This window comes from Triticum aestivum, chromosome 3D (assembly GCF_018294505.1).
Source record: "Triticum aestivum cultivar Chinese Spring chromosome 3D, IWGSC CS RefSeq v2.1, whole genome shotgun sequence".
Classification (NCBI taxonomy): Eukaryota; Viridiplantae; Streptophyta; class Magnoliopsida; order Poales; family Poaceae; genus Triticum; species Triticum aestivum.
In genome coordinates this window covers 489,648,014-489,675,390 of record NC_057802.1, presented here as the reverse complement: position 1 = coordinate 489,675,390, position 27,377 = coordinate 489,648,014, and the positions used below count along the sequence as shown (strand labels likewise).

Genomic DNA, 27,377 nt, shown 5'->3' with positions numbered 1-27,377 from the left:
ACACATCCGTGTAAAGTCGCACGGTCCATTTACTAGTGCTTAGCAGAAGATTCCCAGAGAAGAAAAAGAGCGTATTTTGTTAGCGAAAAGCGAAGAAAAAGGGCGGATTGCAGCGTGAATCGTGTCGTGTACCTCCTTGTCCGAGCCCGTCCGTCGTGCTGCGCGCTGGCCCGATCCCGTACTGCACCTCAGCCGGCCGCCACGGTATATGATGATAGCCCCGGCCCCCGTCGCATTATCCTTTGTGCAGCAGCCCCTTCCGGTTTGATTTGCCGGCACGCACACGCGACAGGCCAGACCAGACCCAACTGAAGAAGAATGGACGCCACCCGCGCCCTCCTCCTGCCCCGCTCCGACGGCGCCGTGCCCGGCGTCGTCGACTTCCGCGGCGGCCCCGCCCCGCGCGCCTCCACCGGCCGATGGTCCGCCGCCATGTTCGTCCTCGGTACGTACGGCCCCCGATCCAGCCCATGATGATCATCGATCGAGGGGTGGTCTTAATTTGGGTTCCTTTCTGTGTCCTTGGGATTCAAGGTGTGGAGATCGCGGAGCGGTTCGCGTACCACGGGGTGTCGGCCAACCTCATCAGCTACCTCACGGGGCCGCTGGGGGAGTCCACGGCCGGCGCCGCCGCGGCGATCAACGCGTGGAGCGGCGTGGCCACGATGCTGCCGCTGCTGGTGGCCTGCGTCGCCGACGCCTGGCTCGGCAGATTCCGCACCATCGTGCTCGCCTCCGTCCTCTTCGTCGTGGTCAGCCCGCTTTTCCCCTCCCGTAAAAATTCCCTTTTGACAAAAAAAGTGCTCCATGAACGAACCCCTTTCTGTCCGCCCTCCCCCAATCAAGCTCGCGCGCTTCCACTGACAGAGAAGTGCGTCCGGCTGACCACTGACAGCCGGGTTGCCGTTGCAGAGCATGGGCATGCTGACCCTGTCCTCGGCGCTCCCGGTGTTCCACTCGGACGGGTGCACCAGCTTCACCTCGCTCTCGGGCGCGTGCTCGCCGTCGCCGGTGCAGGTGACCATCTTCTACGTCTCGCTCTACCTGGTGGCGCTGGCGGAGGCCGGGCACAAGCCCTGCGCGCAGGCGTTCGGGGCCGACCAGTTCGACCAGCACCACCCCGAGGAGTCCGTCTCCCGGAGCTCCTTCTTCAACTGGTGGTACTTCGGCATGTGCTCCGGCACCGCCGCCACCACCATGGTCTCCAGCTACATCCAGGACAACATCGGCTGGGGCCTCGGCTTCGGCATCCCCTGCCTCGTCATGGTCCTCGCGCTCGCCATGTTCCTGCTCGGCACCCGCCGCTACCGCTACTACACCTCCACCCAGTCCAGCCCCTTCGCCCGCCTCGCCAGGGCCTTCGTCGCGCTCCTCAAAGGCTCCAAGTCCAGCCAATGCGCCAAGTATGATCACTCATCATCCATCATTCTCGTTTGAAATCTGCAATTTCGCCATGAGATTTCTGAATGCATCATCCAATCAGGCTTACATTGATTACGGTGGAAATTGATGTGTTTGGTCTCTCTTGTGACGAGCAGCACTCTTGCGGGTGAGGATGGTGAGTTCAACGCGGAGCACCGGGAGGAGGTTCGGGGCCTGCTGCGGCTGTTCCCCATCTGGGCGACGTGCATCATCTACGCCGTCATCTTCTCCCAGTCGTCCACCTTCTTCACGAAGCAGGCCGCGACGCTGGACCGGCGGATCGGCGCCACCTTCCGCGTGCCGCCGGCGGCGCTGCAGACGTTCATCAGCCTGACCATCATCACCTTCATCCCTGTCTACGACCGTCTCTTCGTGCCCGCCGCCCGGCGGTTCACGCGCCTGTCCTCGGGAATCACCATGCTGCAGAGGATCGGCACGGGGCTGGTCCTCGCCCTCGTGGCCATGGTGGTGGCGGCGCTGGTGGAGGCGAGGCGGCTGGGCGTGGCGAGGGACGCCGGGCTCGTGGACGACCCCAAGGCGGCGCTGCCGATGAGCCTGTGGTGGATGGTGCCGCAGTACGTGCTGTTCGGGCTGTCGGACGTGTTCGCCATGATCGGGCTGCAGGAGTTCTTCTACGACCAGGTCCCCGACGCGCTGCGCAGCCTGGGGCTGGCCTTCTTCCTCAGCATCTTCGGGGTGGGCCACTTCCTCAGCAGCTTCCTCATCTCCGCCATCGACGGCGCCACCAAGAAGGGCGGCGCCAGCTGGTTCTCCAACAACCTCAACCGCGCGCACCTCGACTACTTCTACTGGCTGCTCGCCGGGCTCTGCGCGGCGGAGCTGGCCGCGTTCGTGGTCGTCTCGCGCGTCTATGTGTACAAGAAGAGGGTGGCTCACCATGACCATGGCGACGGTGGTGCTGTCATGTAATCACTTGCTTGCGAATGTATAGATGTATAGCGTTATAGTATAATGGAGACTGCTCGCCGGAAAAGGGGAAGCCTGAAAATCAATGTCGACGCTTCATTCCTTGAACTGGGTGGTTATGGCAGCACAGGACTTGTGGTTGGAAGCTCTGACGGAAAGCTTTGTATGGGCGCACGCAGTTTGGTACCGGTTTGGTTTGCGGCTAGAGCTCAAGCCATGGAGATGTATGCCCATTCGTGAAGGAATACAACTTGCCAGAGATCTGGTATAAGGGTTTGCAGTGAGAGCAACTCCAATGAGTCGACCCATTTTGTCCGCGGCCGTCTGTTTGGGTTGGTGCGGACAGAAAAGGCGGCCCAACGCGCCGACCCAAACGGACGCACGTCCGTTTTTCGTCCGCGGGCGACCCATTTTTAAGCCTGATTTGCGTCGGGGCGGACATGCACCGGACGCGCGCGCGGTCGCCTACTCCTGTCCCCGGGCCCGCTGGTCTGTGGCACATTGGCCTCCCCCCCCCCCGGCCAGCAAGCAACCCTCGCCCCCCACCTCCTCCGTCACCGACGCCGCCGCCCATTTTTGCGGCGACTCTTCCAGCTGCCGCCGCCTCCACATCCGTCCAGCAACGCCGCCCCTGCCCCCAGTCGCCCGCCGCCGCCAGGGAGCAAACTAGTTCCCGCCGCCGCTTCCCCCACCGCACAGCCGCCCGCGACCAAGAAGACGCCTCGCCGCCCCCGCCACATACGACCGGCACGCTCGTCAGACGCCGTCACACTCGTCGGACGCCGGCAGGGCAGCTAGCTGGTCTGTGGGCGCCGCGTCTCCCCTCGCCGGCCGTCTCCTTCTTCGACGCCCGCAAGCTGTTCGACAGAAAATGGACTCCGATCCGCCGACGAGTTCTTTTTCCACAATTTCATTTGCGACTCCGACGATTCGTCGTCTGACGACGAGGAGGAGATATTGGCTGCCGTGTTGGTCCATCACCACCTCAACAACCAGCGGCCGTTGTTCCGTGGCTCCATTCCGGGCCACCTTCCGGCGTTGAATCGTAATCGAGAGAGCGGGCATTTCCTTCTCTGGAAGGACTACTTTGATACAACAAACCCGTTGTTCAAACATCACAAATTCCGCGGCCGGTTCCGTATGAGTAGGCATGTTTTCAACCGTATTAGAGAGGGAGTGGTCGGCTATGATGACTACTTCGAGTGCAAAGAGGATGCCGTCGGCAAGATTGGTTTCTCCTCTTATCAGAAATGCACTGCCGCCATCCGAATGCTTGCATACGGAGTGCCCGGTGATCTCATTGACGAGTACGTCTGTATGAGCGAGTCTACATGCCTAGAGTCCCTGTATAAGTTCTGCAGGCCTGTGATTGTTGTGTTTGGCCCTGAGTACTTGAGAGAGCCGACACAATGATATCAACGTGCTTCAGCACTCGCCGGTGTTTGCTAGGCTTGCGAAGGCAACAGCCCACCGGTGAACTTTACTATAAACGGTCACAACTACGACAAAGGGTACTATTTGGGTGACGGTATCTATCCTCAGTGGACCACTATTGTAAAGACAATACCCAACCCTGTTGGAGAGAAAAGGAAAAGATTTGCCCAAGAGCAAGAGAGTGCTAGAAAGGATGTCGAGCGTGCCTTTGGTGTTTTGCAATCTCGATGGGGCATCGTTCGGTATCCTGCTAATACTTGGAGCACGCAGAAACTATGGGAGGTGATGACTGCTTGTGTGATCATGCACAATATGATCGTAGAAGACGAGCGCCCGGAACGTCTGTACGATTAAGGCTTTCAGTTTCAGGGTGAGAATGTTGTGCCTGAGCATGGAGTTGCGGCAACATTTGAGCAGTTCACTCGGTTTCATAAAGACATGCGTGATTGGGAAACTCACGTGCAACTGCAAAATGATTTGGTTGAGCATATGTGGACTCATGTTGGCAACCAATAGATGTATCTTTTTTTATTCGTTTGTAAAAATATGTGAAACATTTTTATTTTTATTTGGCCTGTAACTATACTATTTATTTGGGCGGACTATTTTGTTTGTTAAATTTTTATTTCACAATGCAATGCAAAATTGGGCGGCCAGCCGACCACGCCTGCACATATGGGTCGGCGTGTTGGGCGCGCTGCCGACCCATATGAAAAACAGGGCGGACGCCGGGCGGGCGGCCAACCCAAACGGACAAAAAAGGACGAAATCGCCGTCCGTTTGGGTCGGCATGTTGAAGTTGCTCTGAAAGTGATGCTAACTAGGTGGTGACGCGCAACTCTGAATCTTCAGAGGGAACCGCTGTCTCAGCTGTTTGCCATGAAATCAAGGAGCTTCTGGTTGGGTTTACTAGTTTTTTTTTTTTGAGAAAATGTGGGTTTACTTTTTTTTAGGGGTAAAAAAAAAAACGGCCCATCCTTGTGCTAAGCAGGCCATAGATGAGAGGAGGATAAATTACATGTCTAGTTTCCAAGCTGGCTGTATTCAGATTCATTGTAATCCCTTTGAGCAATATAAGCTCTTGATTCGAAGAAAAAAGATCTGAGCTCCGAGCAAATACAAAGTAACTCATATGATTAATAATTACAATAAGATCTCTTCAAAACACATTCTTTATGATGTCAATCTCTGCTAATACTCCTAAAATTTCAGTATAGAGGATACAATTAGACCACGGCGACGGCGCTATCGCTTTTTCACCCGCACAAACATGGCCAATAAAGTTTTCTGATAGCCCCTCGAGTTGCCTATATCTAAAAAGATGGAAATCATTGGGCGATGAACTTACTTGGGTCGGGATGATCCCCTAGAAGAGCAGGTCATCGAATCACAATATCTTCACCATGGTGTCGATGAAAGATTTCATCTCCACAAAAATCAAACCAAGAAAAAAAAAGTTTGACACGCTAACATAAACTCGTATAATTGGATCTGCGAGGACACAAAACTCTCTACTTCATGGCACCACCAAAAAAGAACGAGGTGTAATTTATTCTCATAAACTACGATCATCACTAGACGTTGACTAAGAACGTAATACACTTAAGATTTAAGGTCCCATCACCACTCAACGCCAAAATGGTGGTTCGACCCAAGGGGACCAAAATTTGTCTTGCGACGACTGCAGTTCTCCAAGGAATCCTACCTGTAGCATCAGCGACACTACATGATTCATGTGCTTGGGCCTAGCTATAGTACAAAGTGATTGGGTGATCTGCAAGTACGAAAATGGGGGCCGCGACTGTGTGTTGCTTGCAGGGACCCGAAGGTGGCATCGTTCGCAGAGCTCCCGTAAATGGGTCAGGCCCAGTGTTTTTAGATCGGTTTTTCTTGCGGGGTTTTCGTTTCTTCTCCATTTTTCTCCGGGTTTTTTCCTGACATTTAAATTTTCAGTTTTTTTAAATCATTCATTACATATTTAAAAAAAGTTTTAGCAGTGCAAAAATAATGGTAAACATGTAAAAAAATATTTTGGTTGTATATGAAAAATGTACAATATGAATGAAAATTTAGAAATCAGAAACATATATTAAAAATGTAAATTATATATGTAAAAATGTTAAACATATATAAGAAATGTTCCTAATGTATAAAAAAATGTACAATGTGTATGAAAATAATTAGGCATTAAACTATATATTTGAGAAAATGTTAATCATGTATTTGGAAAAATGTTTAACATGTATAGAAAAATGTTCCATGTATACGAAAAATGCACAGTATGTATGAAAAAATAGACATGAAAAACAAATATTTGAAGAAAATGTTTGTCATATATTTAAAAATATATTAAACATGTATAAAAAATGTTCCCTATGTATGCCAAAAATGTAAAATGTATATCAAAACAGTAGACATCAAAATATATATTAAAAGAATGATAAGCATGTATTTCAAAAATGTTTAACGAGTACAAAAATTGTTCCTGGTGTACACAATGAGTGTACTATGTTTATGAAAAATAATAGACACCAAACCATATATTCTTGAAAAATGTTAATCATGTGTTTGAAAATTAAAATATTCTTGATGTATAAAAAATATACAATGTGTATGGGAAAATGCTGTCATGTGTGAAAAATGAAATAAGAACCCCGAAGAAAACTGATGAAAATCAAAAAACAAACAAAGAAAAACCAAAAGAAGGAGAAGATAAAATAAAAACGAAAAATACACCAAAAAATCAAAGAAAACGGAAGTAAAACGGTGAATAAACATAGAAAAATTGAAAACCCAAAAATATGAAAAAGGAAGAAAGACATTTTTTAATAAAACCGAACTTCAAACCGAGCGAGAAGCGACCCCGAGGGAGCGACACACTGACTTGAAACCAATTGCTGGGTTGGCCCATTTTTGAAATCTCCTAAGGGAGACGCATGTAGGAATCAGTACGACGACTATAGCTCTCGCAAGAAAATGGGAGGTGGCGCCAAATGTCTGAAAACCCATGGGCCATTCGTGCTAGGTTACAAGGCCACGACAATTCCAAAGCCTATTATCTACGGAAGGGACCAAGGTGACTCCTACAAGATTGTTTCGGATATCAAGGGGGCTGCGTCTTCTACCTCCTATGCTTTTGTAATTCAGGAGATTAAAGCTAGAACTACAGATTTTGTAGATGTTAAGTTCCGTTTTGAAAGTAGAGAGGCAAACTTTGAGGCTGATGCCTTGGCAAAGGCAGCCTCGTCTCTCCCTACTGGACGCCATTTGTGGCTAGGGAACCCGCCAGACATTACTTGTATTCCTTCGGCTTTGGTTGATCAATAAAACCCCTAGTTACATGTCAAAAAAAAGGTGACTGCTACAATATGTTAATGTGGTTTGCATTCATTAGCTGGAACGGAGGGGTTATACTTGGGCTATGGCTAAAGGAGACTTTTGCATGTTCAATGCTTAGGGATCCTTTGGTTCAAAGTAAAAGTAGAGAAATAACATAGCAATGTAACTTTTTCCCCGTATGATGATACTATTCATACCTTTCGCTCAAAGGAACGGGGCAAAGGAAAATTGGAGAATATTTTTCTTTGATCTCAGTTTCAAAGAAAAAATGCAGGAATTCGAACATCCACTAGGACCTTCTTTCCATATATGTATGCAGAAAAACGAGACTATAATCCTTTGTGACATAATAGCATTCTAAGCATATATTTCATGTGGTTTTACTTTGATTTCACCATGCTTATTAGGATTATTTTCTTTTTCCAATTCCTGTGAACCAAACACCAAAGTTAACAAAATTCATGTGTTTATAAATTCACTATTTTGCGCATGCATTCCTGTGACATTCATGTATCATTTCCTATTCTCGTGTTTCTTAAATCATGCAAACCAAATGAGCTCTTCATGAGCAGTGTTTTGATCTTTGTCGAGACGGCTTTCAATCTAAGTTATCGAGCTTCACAAAATGAATCCGTAACTCTAGCAGTGCCACCATCACAACCAGGATGTCATCTATGCTCTCCCCTAACATATCTTCTTCCCCACCCTCATTTTTCTTATTTTCTTTAACATGGTATATCGTGTCTGATGGTAAGTTGTTCAACTTCATCTACAATCTCATCAGCATCCAAATGATCATTCTCCATGACGTACTCCGCACAACCCCCCCCCCTGTCGGTGTCAAAACCGGCAGATCTCGGGTAGGGGGTCCCGAACTGTGCGTCTAAGGATTGAAGGTAACAGGAGGCAGGGACACGATGTTTTACCCAAGTTCGAGCCCTCTCGATGGAGGTAATACCCTACTTCCTGCTTGACTGACTTTGATGAGTATAGGGGTTACAAGAGTTGATCTACCTTGAGATCGTAATGGCTAAACCCTAGATGTCTAGCCTGTATGATTATGATTGCCTCTACGGACTAAACCCTCCAGTTTATATAGACACCGGAGGGGGGCTAGGGTTGTACAGAGTCGGTTTACAGAGAAAGGAATCTTCATATCCGAACGCCAAGCTTGCCTTCCACGCCAAGGGGAATCCCATCCGGACACGGGGGAACGCCTTCCATATCGTATCTTCACGGCCCATGGGTCCGGCCCATGTCACATAGCCCGGACGCCCGAGGACCCCCTAATCCAGGACTCCCTCAGTAGCCCCCGAACCAGTCTTCAATGACGACGTGTCCGGCACGCACATTGTCTTCGGCATTGCAAGGCGGGTTCCTCCTCCGAGTACTTCAAAGCATCTGAACCAAAGTATTGTATTCGGCTTTGACATCTTCGGTCTTGGTAAGGTGAATTCTTCGAACAGCTCGGATCTACATTAAATGTTATATCCTTCGGCTTCTCGCCATCGTCGCCCCGGCTTCCACGTGTCAGACGAATACGAGGGGTCCAAGCATTTTTACACATAACACCCAGGCCATGTAGGGAAGGCGTCTATTTAAGGAGATTGAATCTCAGATGCCATTCCACACCAGGCGGAAAGTCCTTAGAGCTTGCCACAAGAAACCGCGCAAACATGGCCAGCATTCCTAGTTCTTCCCCCCGCCCCCACGGCCCTGAAAAAGGCGATTGGGAGAGATGCTCAGTATCCCACGCCCAGCTGACCAAGCTCCAGATGCAGGGATATCTCCCTCCCGCGGATCTAGTCCCCGTTCAGGCGGGATTAGCTTCCATCAACGGCGAAGCCCGGCGGAAAACTTCCCCAATCCTACCGAGGGGGAGCGAGTGTGCTTCGTTTCCTTCCTATTAAGAGGCGTTGGATTTCCAATCCATCCTTTCCTCCGCGGTCTCCTGGAGTACTATGGCCTCCAACTGCACAATCTCACGCCAGGCTCCATTCTGCACATCGCGGGCTTCGTCGCTCTTTGCGAGCTGTTCCTAGGCTGCGAGGCCCATTTTGAGTTATGGAGGAAATTATTCTGCCTCATCCCTCGCTCCCAAAAGGAATCCATATTCGAGGTGGGCGCGCCGAAGTGTGGCGCATAGCTGGGACATGATACCTGTCCGGCACTCCGAAGAAGGCATCCGAAGAGTGGCCCTCGGAGTGGTTTTATATTGAAGACGTCGTTCTCTCATACCCCATCCGACGAGGCCTACCCGAATTCACCAACGTTCCGTTAAAGAAACACCACAGCTGGCGCCCCCGGAGCCTCGAGGAGGAAGATAGTGCGGAGGTTAAGAAGTTAATGGACAAGATAAAGATACTTACCCAATCTGGACTGTCCACAATTGAGGTCATGGGGATTTCCATAACGCGAGGTGTTCAACCACTCCAATCCATAGGACTCCCCATGTGGACTACAACGGGGAGGATGACACATCTCGCTATGGGTGCAAGGGTCCGGACAACTTCGCCGCCCTGGCCGCCATGTTGGCTGATCTTTATAAAGGGGAGAAAGAAGAGTTCACTCGCCTTAAATGCCGAGAAGGCTTTTCCATGTACAATCCTCCCAGCTGGGTGAGCCTTTGCTTTGTAACTTTACTCGATCTCCTTCCTGAGCCGTACTTATTCAAACTTTAATCCGACTATCTTTAACAGGAACGGAGGAAAGCCGTCGCAGGGATTTATAGCCCTGCTCCGCAGCCAGAGGATCATATTCGAGACCTGGATCCCAGATTTGAGGAGGATCCGGATATATTTGTAGAGCTCAAGGAGGGGGTCTTCTATCAGGCGAGCTACGACGGCACGGAAGTGGCCATTACCGCCGATTACCCCGGCCTTCTCCCTTCCTCTCATGTAAGTACCCCGAAGACATCTCCTCCAAAAGAGTTTTCTCATTGCGCTTCACCCACCACACTGTCTCGTGCTTTAAAGGGGCGGCGCTCGTATCGCCATTCCGCAGCTGAGGCATCCCTTAAACGGGCGGAGCCTGTGTGAGGTGGGTCTTCGAAGAGAAAGGCGGATGGCGACACTTCCAAGCCTGCATCGAAGAGGTATGGTTTTTAATATGCCCCATGGAAATCATACCGTTCCTTACTGCGCCATACTTCAGGAAGAGCGTTCGCCGGACAGTATCCGGAGACCTCACCGGGCACGCGTCCACCAATCCGACCCCGGACCCTGCCTCCAGGGCTAGAGTTGATACGGGTGCCAGGCCGGATTGTCCCCTCTCCGAATATTCGGATAATGTATCCGTCACCAACTCCGAAGTGGAGAGTGCAATGAACCATCGGCGCCGGAGGGCCCCTATGCGCGACCCCCACTTTACTGAAGAGGCATTCAATGCCTTCAGCTCGGCGGATGCATACCTCTGAGCCGCTCGAGATGGGCTTGCTGGAGCCACTTACCAGCTTTCAAAGGATATGCGGGTAAGATCATACTGTGTAGATTTTAATAATCATATACCAGTAGCCCCCGAGACTTGAAACAGTTGAAGCAACTGATTTTAAGGATCGTTGTATAATCAGGTACTCACGGAGAAGAACAACATGCTGTCTCAGGAGCTAGAAAAATATCAGACCCAGCTAACTATTGATACCGCCGAACTGGAAAATCCAAGGAGGCACCGACTGGTAATGTCCCCTTCTGTCCGAAAAATATAATCATGTGCCAGTAATGTTTATTCAAATAAACACTGTTGTATTTACGATGGCAGGATCATCGGATCAGCTGAAAGAGGAACTAAAGGCCGCCCAGGCGGACAAACAACATGCCGAAAGGCAAGAGGCCGCTGGTCAACGTATACTGACACGGACCAGTGATGAGAAGAACAAGCTACAGGATGCCAACACCCAGCTAGGCGAAGAGCTGAAAGACGTGCCCAACTGGCGGACGCCTTGAAGGAGAACAGAAAGCTGAGAGGCGGCATATTCAGTATGCCTTTTAACTTACTTTCGTACAGTTCGGTAAGGCGAATCGTAACAAGTTTATTTCTGTAGGTGTGCTGACGGGGCGGCCCGAAGAAGAGGTGTACGGATTTCAAGGCGACCTTCTACAAGAGCTGTCCAAGATGCATGAGCTAGCTCAGAAGGCAATGAGAAACATCGCTAAGGCTTTATGGCCAGCCGATTCTCCTCCAGGAAGTATGGAGGAACTCGTGAATTTATTCAAGGGAGCTCGGCGCCGTTTTGCGCTATGGAAGATATCAGCATGCCGAGAAGGTGCTCGGGAAGCCTGGGCCATGGTGAAAACACGGTACACCGGACTTGATCCGAATCATATGGCGCGGGTCGGACCTCGAGTATCCGATGGACAGGAAATTCCGGTCAGCCTGGTGTACGACCAAGTGAAGATGGCCGCCAAGTATTCACAACAGGATTGTGAGCTAGAAAGCTGTTAGAGGGTCTAGAGGAAGAAGAAGTTATTGAGTCCAAGTAGCGATGTACTTTTATCGACAAACTTGTCTCCAACCGAATTCGTAAAACCATTGTCATGGCAGACTTTTTGCTTCGACCTCCGAAAACCCGAGGTTTGGAGTATTTCCAAATACTATACCGTAGGTAAACACCAAAGTATGTTCAGAAACCAGGCAGTCCGGTCATAGTTGCTTGAAAAGACAAGTTGTATTCTCGGAGTTTGTTATATTACATTTAATTGTAAGAAACATCTTCCAGAGAGAATAGTTCCGTTAAGGGTTCCTTTCCCTGGGCGAGCACGCTGTACTTTTTTTTTGCATGCCGAAGCTGTGATGCTAAAAATCACAGTACACGTTATGGTCTGGGGGTTGTGTATTGCAACAAGGGAAATTCGTCTTTTGTCCGCCGACCATTTATTCCCTTAAGAACGCTAGCTTTCGGCTTCACCCAGTCTGAGGTACATGTCCGGATAACTCGATTGTAACAATCGCAGAGGTGCTCCCTTTATGCCCTAGCCGAACAAGCGGGAACGTAGGGCATAAGCAGAGGAGCCAGGCAACCCAGCTTGGCAAAATCTTAAGTCATAAAAAGTGCATATAATGGTGAAGGAAAGACATATATGAGTGGACAACACATATATACGGTGAGCTTGATGCTCGAAAAATAATAATGAAAATAAGCTTCTTGTGAAAAGAAGCCCCAGGTATTGTGGGGTATGTACATTTAAAGATGTATACCCCTCAAGTGTGCGGTTTATCCGATCACAAGCTAGAAGCCGTATAAAACGGAAAAAGAGGAAAAAAGTGAAAGCGATGAAAAAAGGTACATGTGCGGACTTAGGCGTAGAATCTTCGGAGCCGGGCAGCGTTCCATGGGTTTGGTTCCAAGCGATTATCCGAAGCATTGCGAAGGCGATAGGCTCCTCCAGTGAGAACTTCATATATAATGAAGGGACCCTCCCATTTGGGCTTGAGCTTGTCCTTTTTCTTCTCTGGTAGGCGTAGAACAAGTTCACCGACATTATAAGTCTTTGCTCGTACTTCCCTGCTTTGATATCGCCGAGCCTGCTGTTGATAGAATGCGGAACGGGCCTTCGCGACATCGCGCTCCTCTTCCAGGCCGTCCAGATCGTCCTGCCGATCGAGCTCGGCTTCTCTCTCTTCGTACATGCGCACTCGAGGTGAGTCATGAATAATGTCGCAAGGCAAGACTGCCTCCGCGCCGTACACCATGAAGAAATGTGTATCCGGTCGTGCGATTGGGCGTGGTCCGCAGCCCCCAGAGTACGGAATCGAGTTCCTTGCTTGACTGATTCTTTCAGAGATCCACTAGTCCGGGTTTGATGTCGCTCATTATTAGGCCGTTAGCCTGTTCGACCTGACCGTTTGTCTGAGGGTGGTATACGGAGGAGTAATCGAGCTTGATGCCCAAATTAGCGCACCAAGTTTTCACCTCATCGGCCATAAAGTTAGAGCCATTGTTTGTAATAATACTGTGCGGGACACCATAACGGTGTACGACACCGGATATAAAGTCTATCATCGGTCCGGCCTCGGCCGTTTTGACTGGTTTGGCTTCTATCCATTTAGTGAACTTGTCGACCATAACTAGTAAATATTTCTTCTTATGGCTTCCCCCTTTAAGGGGTCCGACCATGTCTAGCCCCCAGACCGCAAAAGGCCAAGTAATGGGGATTGTTCGTAGGGCAGTCGGCGGCATATGGCTTTGATTGGCAAAAAGCTGGCATCCTACGCAGCGTTGTACGAGGTCCTGTGCGTCTGTTCGGGCCGTGGGCCAGTAGAAACCCGTACGGAAGGCTTTACTTAGAAGGGCCCGAGCTGCGGCATGATGGCCACCAAGACCAGGGTGTATTTCAGCCAAGAGTCGTTGTCCCTCCTCTTAGGAGATACATCGTTGAAGGACTCCGGTAGTACTTTTCTTGTATAGTTCTCCTTCATGGACTTTGTAGGCCTTCGAGCGTCGAACGATACGACGGGCCTCCGTCTGATCGTCAGGGAGCTCGTTCCTAGCAAGGTAGGCGAGGAAAGGTTGAGTCCACGGGGCAATTATAGCCATGATTTCGTGGGCCGAGGGTGTTATTTTGGCGCCCGAGCCCCCGATGATATCGGAACTGTGTTCGGAATCTGGGGGTGTGATCGGCTCCGGACCAGGGTTTCCGCTCTCGTCCTGCCACACCACTGATGGCTTGAAGAGCCTTTCCACAAAGGTGTTAGGTGGGACGGGATCGCCTTTAGCGCCCGTGTGAGCCAGGATGTCCACGGCTTGATTACTTTCTCGAGTCACGTGATGAAACTCAAGCCCCTCGAATCGGGCTGCTATTTTGAGTACGGCGTTGCGGTAAGCCGCCATCTTCAGATCCTTTGCATCGAATTCTCTGTTTATTTGGGATATTGCGAGGTTGGAATCCCCGCGCACTTCGAGGCGCTGTATGCCCATGGAGACGGCCATCCGGAGACCGTGCAGTAGGGCCTCGTATTCGGCTGCATTGTTAGAGTATGTGTATAATATTTGTAGCACATAGCGGACTGTGTCTCCTGTGGGGGATGTCAAGACGACACCAGCCCCAAGTCCGGCTAGCATTTTAGAGCCGTCGAAGTGCATCACCCAGTTGAAATATGTGCCGTACTCTTTAGGGAGTTCGGCCTCTGTCCATTCGGCCACGAAGTCAGCCAACACCTGAGATTTAATGGCTCGGCGTGCCTTGTACGTTATTTCAAATGGTAAGAGCTCAATAGCCCATTTGGCAATCCGGCCGGTAGCGTCCCGGTTGTTTATAATATCATTGAGTGGTACTTCGGAAGCCACCGTGATTGAGCACTCTTAAAGTAGTGCCGCAGCTTGCGGGATGCCATAAAGACCGCATAGGCTATCTTTTGATAATGCGGGTATCGGGATTTGCATGGTGTGAGGACCGTCGATGCATAGTATACTAGTTTTTGGAGTGGGAATTTATGTCTCTCTTCCTCTCGTTCAACGACGAGCACCACACTCACCACCTGGTGGGTTGCAGATATGTAGAGCAACATCGCCTCGCCGACGTTTGGTGCGGCCAGGATTGGGTTGCTTGCTAACAAAGTTTTTATTTCTTCCAATCCGGCTGTGGCAGCGTCCGTCCACGCGAAGTGGTCGGTGCGTCGAAGCCGGTGATACAATGGCAATGCCTTTTCTCCTAGTCTGGAGATAAAACGGCTCAAAGCTGCCACGCACCCGACTAGTTTTTGGACCTGCTTGAGGTCTGTTGGTGTTGCCACTTGTGTCAAGGCTCGGATTTTGGCTGGGTTTGCTTCGATTCCTCTATTGGAGACAATGAACCCAAGCAGTTTTCCGGCAGGGATGCCGAAAATGCACTTTTCCGGATTGAGCCGTATGTCATATGTTCGGAGGTTGTCGAATATAAGGCATAAATCATTCACCAAGGATTCAACATGTTTGGTTTTGATGACTACGTCATCGACATATGCCTCCACGGTCTTGCCGATTTGCTTTTCCAGGCATGTTTGAATCATGCGCTGGTAAGTGGCACCGGCGTTCTTGAGCCCGAAAGGCAAAGTGTTGAAACAGAAGGGCCCGTACGGGGTGATGAATGCTGTTGCGGCCTGGTCGGATTCTTTCATCTTAATTTGATGGTATCCGGAGTATGCGTCGAGGAAACACAGTGAATTGTGTCCTGCGGTTGCGTCAATAATCTGGTCGATGTGAGGTAGTGGGAAGGGGTCCTTAGGGCAGGCCTTATTAAGGTCTTTGAAATCGACACACAGGCGCCAGGATTTATCCTTCTTCGGTACCATGACTAGGTTCGCTAGCCAGTCACTACAACAAGAACCCATCCCTCTTTAGCAACGCATCGATGCGTTGTCGAATGTCCATATAAGCGTTGTTGAGGTCTATACCAACGGATGTATATGCGTTGCCGTTGGTGGCGTTGCAAAGGCCTACAACAACACATATAATTGCGTTGGTAATCGACGTGAAAAATTGTTGCAAGGCAGCAACGCATATAGTTAGAACATAACAACACCTCATATGCGTTGGTGGCTACCCAGAACTATTTGGAATGGCCATAAACATATTAGTGCAAGCGTTGATGCATAGCATGGACAATTGCCAATATTTTATATATATTAACAACAACAATTATTCGGTTAATATTGATAGTGCACAAGAGCAAAAAATCAGTAAATAGGGAGAGCTCATATATTGAATCTGATTGGTTGCATTACATGGAACAAAATCAAAAGAGTAAACACATGATTTTCTTTACATTGACCCTGAAAATGACGTCACATCATTTTCTATACACTGACCATGAAAACGGCTTTCTAAAAACTTAACGTAAAACTATGTTGGTAGTAGTCCCATTCTCTGCCTTGCCAAAAACAACTTATCCATGCATCCTCTATTTATCTTGGCAATCTACATCAAAAATAAAAACTGACATGAGTAACGTAGCATTAGAGAATGAAAAAACCCTGGCCAATAGAGCAATACAATTAAGAAGAGGGGGAAACATACAAAGGCTGAAGGCCTTGCGATAACTAATCTAGCTGCATGACAATTACTTTTGACATTTTTGAGTGGTCGTATCAACTGATCATATTTTTCTAATGTAGCATTAGAAAGGTTACTGAGCTAGGTTGGTTGCATTACATAGCCGTAGAAGAGCATGTTGTTGGCTTGATATCTAATCTTGCAAATTGCTTATTCAGGTAAGTTTTATTTGCTAAATCAGAATAACTTCACCGATAATTAGTACTATCATTTTGGCAATTCATGGCACGCTAAATACTTTGCACACTCATTGCTATTCAGAGATTTAGATCATTTCTATCATAGTAAGTGCAGAACAGTATAAACTTGTCTTTGTGGAACCACGTACAGGACACTGATTTCTATCATAGTTATTTGAATTTTTTTTGCTATGTATTATTGAAAACAAAAACATGTGTATAGTCTCTCTTATATACTGAAATCTTAGTGAACTGCGGAATAATCTTATTACAACATTGATCATTGGTATAGGATGGGAAAAAATAACATAGAAGATTTTTTTCTTGAACAATTGATGTGCATGATTATGCTAGAGGGATATACTTAATTTAACTTCAGCGGCGTCAAGTTCAATTCTTGTTTCACATTCATAAAACAAGGGGAAAACATGTCAATGCAGGGCGAGAGAAGCTTATCTATATGGTGGCGCATCTTTTGTGCTTGATGATTGGTAGACAGCTTGTCAAAAAAATTAAATAAGTACAGAGAATTCAGGAAATCAGATGTTCTCGAAGTTAAAATCAAGAGAATTACATGAAGCAAGTTCAGAGATGTTCAATTAGCTGCCATCATTTAAACTAAAAAAAGAAGTAAAGCATCCACACTTAAGAAAACAGAATGCCCATCTTAGTTAATGGCCCACCTGTCCTCAAATGTAGAAAATGACCACCGTAACATCATCTGCAATACCTAGTTCCTTTCTCATCTGTTATATGAAAATTACTTCCATTAGAAACCAAAAATATGGGTTAGGTAGGATAACACTCTCGAGCAGAATTCAATAGACTTCAGATCTAGATTTGTGTAATCTTCTCACCACAAAAGGCACATCAATGACATCGGTACATCATGGAAAGCAGGCACTGTAGAAGATAAAATCAGTCACATTTCATTCACGAGAAGTGCAAGTCAATATTAGATGTTTGGATATATCATCACTCGGACGCAAGGACATACTAGGGTAGTATCCAGGGAGTCGTATCAACATTTCACAATTTCCCCTCTACTACTGAACAGATAATAAAACCCAACTTGCATATGTAACTGTGAATGACACAATATAAAGGTAAAATATAGATGTCGAGATCAAGATTTACATGCATATTGACTAAATATTTACTTTCTCTAAGATTTAAGAAATTTAGCTCTGGAAGGAGGATGCCTTTTAGAACTTAGTACCAGCCAGCTAAATAACAATGCAGCTAATAACAAACTACACATATGGAATGTTAAACTTGAATTTATCCTAAAGGTTGAAAACTTTCAACTTAAATTAAGCATGCCCAGTTGGTGTAAGAAAGTGCTACTATATAAGGAACTAAAGTCTGTAAAGAAAGGCACCTCCTACACATTTGAGCGATGACGATGTTCAGCTGCTACAGCATACTCGGCATAAATGAAGTCTCAACTACAACCTGAAGATAACAGATCGGGGCTTTTCTGTATGTTAGGAAACTGAAATAATATAACAGTGCAAAGAAGCAAAAAAAGAGTGTATACTGTCAGTCAGTCCCAAATAAAAGCTATCAAAACTGTTAGGCATTGTTAGCATTACTTACAGATCCAAAGTTTTGTGGCGTAAACATAGAAGATATTTTTTTTACCAAGCACAATGAAGAAGTTACAGAATACAATCTCGAAAAAAACTGAAGTTACAGAATATATCAGACTATCTGTGCCATGTCATCAAGCTGTTATTAGCAAAAACAAACAGCCGTAAATTAGTTAAGTACACACTGATTCCCTGGTACTTACAACCTGGTATTTCAGTGCGCGCACAACTACAGTGGAGAACTCGGATCGGGGAGTGGCATGGATGCATAGATCAGGCGAGTGATCAAGGTAGCATAGATAATCGTCAAAATTTCTGGAAAAGAAACAGCCTTGGCATGATGGCCAAGCCACACCGAATACCAGCAAGGGTAAGATCAGAGGGGATCAGTGCCTTACTGAACCGTCGGCGTCGGAGTCGAGGTAGCTGACGGAGCGCAGTACCGTCGAGCCCGAGCCGATAGCCGCTCGTGCAGAGAGGCGGGGTGGTGGGCCGACAAACCGGAGGTGCCAAAGCTGCGCCGGCGACCCGTGGGGGTCTAGGGTTTCTGCGGGGGCGTGGGCAGGGTCGCATAGGATGTCGGGGAGGCGGCGGGCCGCGGGTTAGAGGAGAGAATAGTAAGAGGGATCCGAACCAGGGATCAGGAGTGCAGGGGAGCGCCGGAGTTCCCTGGAATCGGTGGTGGTGGAGAGAGGAATCGGGGGAGAGAGCTGGCGGAGAGGATTTTATTTTTATTTCATCCTTAGACGCATGATATTAGCGCACGAGGTGGTGGTGGTGGATGAGGTTAGAGGCCTTCGTGGCTCGTGGGGAGGTGGCCAGGTGGGAGGGTTAACCCAACGACAACACATGCTACAGTTCGTTGCTACATATCTGTTGCTATATGGGGTGTTTGTTGTAGTGAGTCCGGATGTTTGATTTCTCTGATAAACCCGGCTTCAAGTAACTTGGCTAGCTCCTCCCCCATAGCCTGTCGTTTGGGTTCGAAAAATCGCCGCAACGTTTGCTTCAATATATTGAGACTATGCTCGGTGATACGTCTCCAACGTATCTATAATTTTTGATTGCTCCAAGCTATATTATATTCTGTTTTGGACATTATTAGACTTTATTATTCACTTTTATATTATTTTTGGGATTAACCTATTAACCAGAGGCCCAGCCCAGAATTGCTATTTTTTGCCTATTTCAGAGTTTCGCAGAAAAAGAATATCAAACGGAGTCCAAACGGAATGAAACCTTCGGGAACGTGATTTTCGGAACGAACATGATCCAGAGGACTTGGACCCTACGTCAAGGAACAAAAGAGGAGGCCACGAGGTAGCGGGGCGCACCTACCCCCCCCCCCAGGCGCGCCCTCCACCCTCGTGGGCCCCCTGTTGCTCCACCGACGTACTACTTCCTCCTATATATTCCTACATACCCCCAAACGATCAGAAACGGAGCCAAAAACCTAAGTCCACCGCCACAACCTTCTGTACCCACGAGATCCCATCTTGGGGCCTCTTCCGGAGCTCCGCCGGAGGGGCCATCGATCACGGAGGGCTTCTACATCAACACCATAGCCTCTCCGATGATGTGTGAGTAGTTTACCTCAGACCTTCGGGTCCATAGTTATTAGCTAGATGGCTTCTTCTCTCTTTTTGGATCTCAATACAATGTTCTCCCCCTCTCTCGTGGAGATCTATTCGATGTAATCTTCTTTTGCGGTGTGTTTGTTGAGACCGATGAATTGTGGGTTTATGATCAAGTTTATCTATGAACAATATTTGAATCTTCTCTGAATTCTTTTATGTATGATTGGTTATCTTTGCAAGTCTCTTCGAATTATCAGTTTGGTTTGGCCTACTAGATTGGTTTTTCTTGCAATGGGAGAAGTGCTTAGCTTTGGGTTCAATCTTGCGGTGTCCTTTCCCAGTGACAGCAGGGGCAGCAAGGCACATATTTTATTGTTGCCATCGAGGATAACAAGATGTTTTTTATCATATTGCATGAATTTATCCCTCTACATCATGTCATCTTGCTTAAGGTGTTACTCTGTTCTTATGAACTTAATACTCTAGATGCATGCTGGATAGCGGTCGATGTGTGGAGTAATAGTAGTAGATGCAGGCAGGAGTCGGTCTACTTGTCTTGGACGTGATGCCTATATACATGATCATACCTAGATATTCTCATAACTATGCTCAATTCTGTCAATTGCTCAACAGTAATTTGTTCACCCACCGTAAAATACTTATGCTCTTGAGAGAAGCCACTAGTGAAACCTATGGCCCCTGGGTCTATCTTCATCATATTAATCTTCCAACACTTAGTTATTTCCATTTCCTTTTACTTTGCTTTTATTTTACTTTGCATCTTTATCATAAAAATACCAAAAATATTATCCTATCATATCTATCGGATCTCCCTCTCGTAAGTGACCGTGTAGGGATTGACAACCCCTTATCGCGTTGGTTGGAGGATTTATTTGTTTTGTGTAGGTGCGAGGGACTCGCGCGTAGCCTCCTACTAGATTGATACCTTGGTTCTCAAAAACTGAGGGAAATACTTACGCTACTTTGCTGCATCACCCTTTCCTCTTCAAGGGAAAACCAACACAGTGCTCAAGAGGTAGCAAGAAGGATTTCTGGCGCCGTCGCCGGGGAGGTCTACGCAAAAGTCAACATACCAAGTACCCATCACAAACCCTTATCTCCCGCATTACATTATTTGCCATTTGCCTCTCGTTTTCCTCTCCCCCACTTCACCCTTGCCGTTTTATTCGCCCTCTCTTTTTCGTTCGCCTCTTTTTCGCTTGCTTCTCGTTTGCTCGTGTGTTGGATTGCTTGTTTGTCATGATGGCCCAAGATAATACCAAATTATGTGACTTTACCAATACCAACAACAATGATTTCCTTAGCACTATGATTGCTCCTCTTACCGATACTAAATCTTGTGAAATCAATACTGCTTTGTTGAATCTTGTCATGAAAGATCAATTCGCCTTCCTTCCTAGTGAAGATGCCGCTACTCATCTAAATAGCTTCGTTGATTTGTGTGATATGCAAAAGAAGAAAGATGTTGACAATGATATTGTTAAGTTGAAGCTATTTCCTTTTTCGCTTAGAGATCATGCTAAAGCTTGGTTTTCGTCTTTGCCTAAAAATAGTATTGATTCTTGGAATAAGTGCAAAGATGCTTTTATCTCTAAGTATTTTCCTCCCGCTAAGATTATCTCTCTTAGAAACGATATCATGAATTTTAAGCAACTTGATCATGAACATGTTGCACAAGCTTGGGAGAGGATGAAATTAATGATACATAATTGCCCTACTCATGGTTTGAATTTGTGGATGATTATACAAATTTTTATGCCGGATTGAATTTTGCTTCTAGAAATCTTTTAGATTCGGCCGCGGGAGGCACTTTTATGGAAATCACTTTAGGAGAAGCTACTAAACTCCTAGATAATATTATGTTTGATTATTCTCAATGGCACACTGAAAGATCTACTAATAAAAAAGTGCATGCGATAGAAGAAATTAATGTTTTGAGTGAAAGATGGATGACCTTATGAAATTATTTGCTACTAAGAGTGTTTCTTCTGATCCCAATGATATGCCTTTGTCTACTTTGATTGAGAATAATAATGAATCTATGGATGTGAATTTTGTTGGTAGGAATAATTTTGGTAACAACGCGTATAGAGGAAACTTTAATCCTAGGCCTTATCCTAGAAATTCCTCTAATAATTATGGTAATTCCTACAACAATTCTTATGGAAATTTTAATAAGATGCCCTCTGAATTTGAGACTAGTGTTAAAGAGTTTTTGAATTCGCAAAAGAATTTCAATGCCTTGCTTGAAGAAAATTTCTTAAAGTTGATGAATTGGCTAGGAACGTTGATAGAATTTCTCTCGATGTTGATTCTTTGAAACTTAGATCTACTCCTCCTAAGCACGATATCAATGAGTCTCTCAAAGCCATGAGAATTTCCATTGATGAGTGCAAAGAAAGAACCGCTAGGATGCGTGCTAAGAAAGATTGCTTTATAAAAGCGTGTTCTTCTAATTTCTATGAAAATAAAGATGAAGATCTAAAAGTTATTGATGTGTCCCCTATTAAATCTTTGTTTATCAATATGTATCTTGATAATGATGGGACTGAATATGATCCACCTTTACCTAGAAGGCGTTCCAAAAATTCGGAGTTTTTAGATCTTGATGCTAAAATTGATAAAAGTGGGATTGAAGAGATCAAAACTCTAGATGTTAATGAACCCACTATTTTGGGTTTCAAGAAATTTAATTATGATAATTGCTCTTTGATAGATTGTATTTTCTTGTTGCAATCCGTGCTAAATTCTCCTCATGCTTATAGTCAAAATAAAGCTTTTACCAAGCATATCGTTGATGCTTTGATGCAATCTTATGAAGAAAAACTTGAGTTGGAAGTTTCTATCCCTAGAAAATTTTATGATGAGTGGGAACCTACTATTAAAATTAAGATTAAAGATCATGAATGCTATGCTTTGTGTGATTTGGGTGCTAGTGTTTTGTGACGCCCGGATAATCAAGCTACAGTAAACCTCTGCTAATGTTGCCACGACACCACGATTACTGTTGATAATCTCGCGATGATTCAAAACTCGTTCAAATTCAAATTTGAAATAAAGTCAAACTAGAAAAGTTTTCAAAAGCCAAAACTAAAATGTTCTAAATGTAGCAAGTAATTCATATAAATATTGGTGGAGAAGACACACTGTTATAAAGTAGTTAAATGCACTAAAATAAATAAAATAGTGGTAGAACTATTAATTAAATGTTCGTAAATTAATAGACAAATACAAACTACTTTCTAAAATGTGTAAATTGCTTGTGGCAGTGGGATATTTAGTAATACTAATTTAGGGACTATTATTGTATTTTATTTGAACTAAAATCTATTAAAGGTATAAAAGAAAAAGTTTTTGAAAGTAAAATAGAAAACAGAACAATACAAAAGAGAAAAGAAAAAAAGAGAAAGACCCCCCCCCCAAGCTGGACCTCGGTCCAGCACGGTATCGGGCCGCCAGGCCGACCCACCCGCGCCCTCTACTAACCCCCCTGGGCGCCCGAAACCCTAGCCCCACTCGCCCACTACCCCCCACTTCCTCGATCCCCTTCTTCCCATCCCGATCTGGGAGCCCCGTCGGCCTCGTCCCAACCACGCCGCGTCTCCCCGGCGACCGCGCCGCCCCACTCCTCGACACCGGCGCCCGCCTCCTCAACCCTCCCTCCTGCGTGGATCTGGTCGGGGGCAATCGACGCCCCCGACGCCCTGCGCCCGCGCCGATGCCGTACCCCGTCGTCACCATCCCCACCCGTCGACGGCGTTCGCCTCCTCGACCCCTTCCCCGACGGACTCTCCCGCGCCTCGCCGACGAACCCCTGCACCGAGGGTATGACCCCATCTCCCCCTGCCCCTTCCCCTACGCTCCTTCACCGCGTCGCCCCGCCGTTCACCGTCCGACGCTGCGCGCCGCGTCCGACTACGCACCACTGCGGCCAGCAACTGCTGCTGCCCGGCTCCGCCGCTCCCTGCTTGCGTGCCCCACGCCCAGCCCCGCATCCGCGCACCCATGGTGCCGCCCGCCGGAGCCCCGCCTCCGCCGACTGTTGCTTCGGCGACTTCCGCAGCCTGCCGTTTCCCCCACTCCCTCGCGCGCGCGACGGCGTCCCTCTCGTGCTCCCCGCACTGGCGCCGGGCCGCGTCCTGCTCCCCCTCCCCGGCGTTCTGCGCGTTGGCCGCTGGCGCTCCTCTGGAGCGGTTGGGTGTGCCTTGCCTTGCCGTGGCCGGCTCGCCACTGCCAATGGCCCCCTGGCTTAATTAGGGGCTAATTAACCCCCACGCCCAGAACAAAAAAAGAATTAAATAAAAATAAATAAAAATAATATGATTAATCAATTAAGATAATTAATTAAATTAATTAATCCCTTTAATTAATCTAAATTAAGACTAATTAATTAACCTAATCACTTTAATTAATTTAACTAAACCTGTTTAGTTAACTAAGTCAATGACCAATGGGACCCACACGTCAGCGACCCAGTCAACACTTCTGTTGACTGCTGATGTCATGCTGACGTCAGCAAATACTATTCTGGATAATGTTGAATTAAATTAATTAAACAAATTCTAAAAATGATTTAAAACTTTAGTAAATCATGTAAAATAATCCGTAACTCGGATGAAAATACTTTCTACATGAAAGTTGCTCAGAACGACGAGACGAATCTGAATACGTAGTCTGTTTGTCAGCCACACGTCCCTAGCATAGCGAACATGGAACTTTCCCCTCCGGTCCGTCTGTCCGAAAACGTCAAACACCGGGAATACTTTCCCGGATGTTTTCCCCCTTCGCCGGTATCACCTACTACCGCGTTAGGGCATACCTAGCACCGTGTATTGCCTCGTTATGTTTTGTGATGCTTTGTTTGCTCCGTATTTACTGTTTCTTCCCCCTCTTCTTCTCCGGTAGACCCGGAGACCGGTGTTGATGCCACCGAGTACGACTACATCACCGACGACCCTTCTTCCTGTACAACAAAGCTTCCAGGCAAGCCCCCCCCCTTGATCACCAGATATCGCCTATTCTTCTCTATACTGCTTGCATTAGAGTAGTGTAGCATGTTACTGCTTTCCGTTAATCCTATCCTGATGCATAGCCTGTCATTGTTGCTACAGTTGTTACCCTTACCTGCTATCCTACTGCTTAGTATAGGATGCTAGTGTTCCATCAGTGGCCCTACACTCTTGTCCGTCTGCCATGCTATACTACGGGGTCGTGATCACTTCGGGAGGTGATCACGGGTACATACTATATACTTTATATACGTGACACATGTGGTGACTAAAATCGGGTCGGCTCGTTGAGTACCCGCAAGTGATTTTGATGAGGGGGCTGAAAGGACAGGTGGCTCCATCCCGGTAGAGGTGGGCCTGGGTTCCTGACGGCCCCCGACTGTTACTTTGTGGCGGAGCGACAGGGCAGGTTGAGACCACCTAGGAGAGAGATGGGCTTGGCCCTGGTCGGCGTTCGCGGATACTTAACACGCTTAACGAGATCTTGGTATTTGATCTGAGTCTGGCCATTTGGTCTATACACACTAACCAACTACGCGGGAACAGTTATGGGCACTCGACGTCGTGGTATCAGCCGAAGCCTTCGTGACGTCAGCGACTGAGTGGCGCGCGCCGGATTGGACTAGAACGCCTGCTAGGCTAGGTCTGCTTCCGTCCGCGTTCGCAACGTGCAGGTGTGCAATGGGCGATGGGCCCAGACCCCTGCGCCATAGGATTTAGACCGGCGTGCTGACCTCTCTGTTGTGCCTAGGTGGGGCTGCGACGTGTTGATCTTCCGCGGCCGGGCATGACCCAGAAAAGTGTGTCCGGCCAAATGGGATCAAGCGTGTTGGGTTATGTGGTGCACCCCTGCAGGGAAGTTTATCTATTCGAATAGTCGTGTCCCTCGGTAAAAGGACGACCCGGAGTTGTACCTTGACCTTATGACAACTAGAACCGGATACTTAATAAAACACACCCTTCCAAGTGCCAGATACAACCCGGTGATCGCTCTCTAACAGGGCGACGAGGAGGGGATCGCCGGGTAGGATTATGCTATGCGATGCTACTTGGAGGACTTCAATCTACTCTCTTCTACATGCTGCAAGATGGAGGCTGCCAGAAGCGTAGTCTTCGACAGGACTAGCTATCCCCCTCTTATTCTGGCATTCTGCAGTTCAGTCCACTGATATGGCCCTTTACACATATATCCATGCATATGTAGTGTAGCTCCTTTCTTGCGAGTACTTTGGATGAGTACTCACGGTTGCTTTCCTTCCTCTTTTCCCCCTTTCCTTTCTACCTGGTTGACGCAACCAGATGCTGGAGTTCAGGAGCCAGACGCCACCATCGACGACGACTCCTACGACACTGGAGGTGCCTACTACTACGTGTAGCCCGCTGACGACGACCAGGAGTAGTTAGGAGGATCCCAGGCAGGAGGCCTGTGCCTCTTTCGATCTGTATCCCAGTTTGTGCTAGCCTTCTTAAGGCAAACTTGTTTAACTTATGTCTGTACTCAGATATTGTTGCTTCCGCTGACTCGTCTATGATCGAGCACTTGTATTCGAGCCCTCGAGGCCCCTGGCTTGTATTATGATGCTTCTATGACTTATTTATGTTTTAGAGTTGTGTTGTGATATCTTCTCGTGAGTCCCTGATCTTGATCGTACACGTTTGCGTGCATGATTAGTGTACGGTCAAATCGGGGGCGTCACATGTTTCCACGATTCCAAAAACTTTGTGCGATTTGCGAGGTTTCCGTAATTTTGATGATTGCTCTTTAAACTTGCACCTTGCGGATTCCACTATTAAGAAACCTATGGGAAGAATTAATGATGTTCTTATTGTTGCAAATAGGAACTATGTGCCCGTATATTTTATCGTTCTTGATATAGATTGCAATCCTTCATGTCCTATTATTCTTGGTAGACCTTTCCTTAGAACGATTGGTGCAATTATTGTTATGAAGGAAGGGAATATTAGATTCCAATTTCCATTGAAGAAAGGCATGGAACACTTCCCTAGGAAGAAAATAAAACTACCATATGAATCTATTATGAGAGCCACTTATGGATTGCCTACCAAAGATGGTAATACCTAGATCTATCCTTGCTTTTATGCCTAGCTAGGGGCGTTAAACGATAGCGCTTGTTGGGAGGCAACCCAATTTTATTTTTAGTTTTTTGCTTTTTGCTTCTGTTTAGGAATAAATATTTGATCTAGCCTCTGGTTAGATGTGTTTTTATGTTTTAATTAGTGTTTGTGCCAAGTTAAACCTATAGGATCTTCTTGGATGATAGTTATTTGATCTTGCTGTAATTTCCAGAAACTTTCTGTTCACGAAAATAATTCTTAAAAATCACCAGAACGTGATAAAATATTGATTCCTGTTGCTTCTGATCAATAAACAAATTTTCTAGGCCTTCCTATTTTGGCTGATTTTTTGGAGTTCCAGAAGTGTGCGTTAGTTACAGATTACTACAGACTGTTCTGTTTTTGACAGATTCTGTTTTTCGTGTGTTGTTTGCTTATTTTGATGAATCTATGGCTAGTAAAAGAGTTTATAAACCATATAGAAGTTGTAATACAGTAGGTTTAACACCAATATAAATAAAGAATGAGTTCATTACAGTACCTTGAAGTGGTCTTTTGTTTTATTTCGCTAACGGAGCTCACGAGATTTTCTGTTAAGTTTTGTGTTGTGAAGTTTTCAAGTTTTGGGTGAAAGATTTGATGGATTATGGAACAAGGAGTGGCAAGAGCCTAAGCTTGGGGATTCCCATGGCACCCCCAAGATAATCTAAGGACACCGAAAAGCCAAAGCTTGGGGATGCCCCGGAAGGCATCCCCTCTTTCGTCTACTTCCATCG

The 27,377-nt window shown here is 46.9% G+C and overlaps 1 protein-coding gene and 1 long non-coding RNA gene across 3 annotated transcripts; one reads left to right on the top strand and one right to left on the bottom strand.

The window, feature by feature from the left end:
- Nucleotides 1–40: 40 nt before the first annotated feature.
- On the top strand, nucleotides 41–2,639 carry LOC123079915 (protein NRT1/ PTR FAMILY 5.10). 2 transcript variants are annotated; one of them, XM_044502746.1, is made up of 4 exons: nucleotides 41–445; nucleotides 535–752; nucleotides 896–1,403; nucleotides 1,539–2,639. In XM_044502746.1, exons 1-4 carry the CDS (start codon nucleotides 420–422, stop codon nucleotides 2,350–2,352), a joined length of 1,566 nt encoding a protein of 521 aa, XP_044358681.1. In that variant the 5' UTR covers nucleotides 41–419; the 3' UTR covers nucleotides 2,353–2,639. The 2 variants fall into 2 exon arrangements, with proteins under 2 accessions (XP_044358681.1, XP_044358680.1); XM_044502745.1 differs by having other exon boundaries at nucleotides 73–445; nucleotides 913–1,403.
- A 13,135-nt stretch (nucleotides 2,640–15,774) lies between these two features.
- On the bottom strand, nucleotides 15,775–18,752 carry LOC123079917 (uncharacterized). Its single transcript, XR_006438149.1, has 5 exons — nucleotides 18,317–18,752; nucleotides 17,708–17,781; nucleotides 17,184–17,229; nucleotides 17,010–17,072; nucleotides 15,775–16,012 (listed from the first exon to the last, which is right to left on the bottom strand). It is a non-coding gene; the product is annotated as an uncharacterized lncRNA (long non-coding RNA).
- Between the last annotated feature and the right edge of the window lie 8,625 nt (nucleotides 18,753–27,377).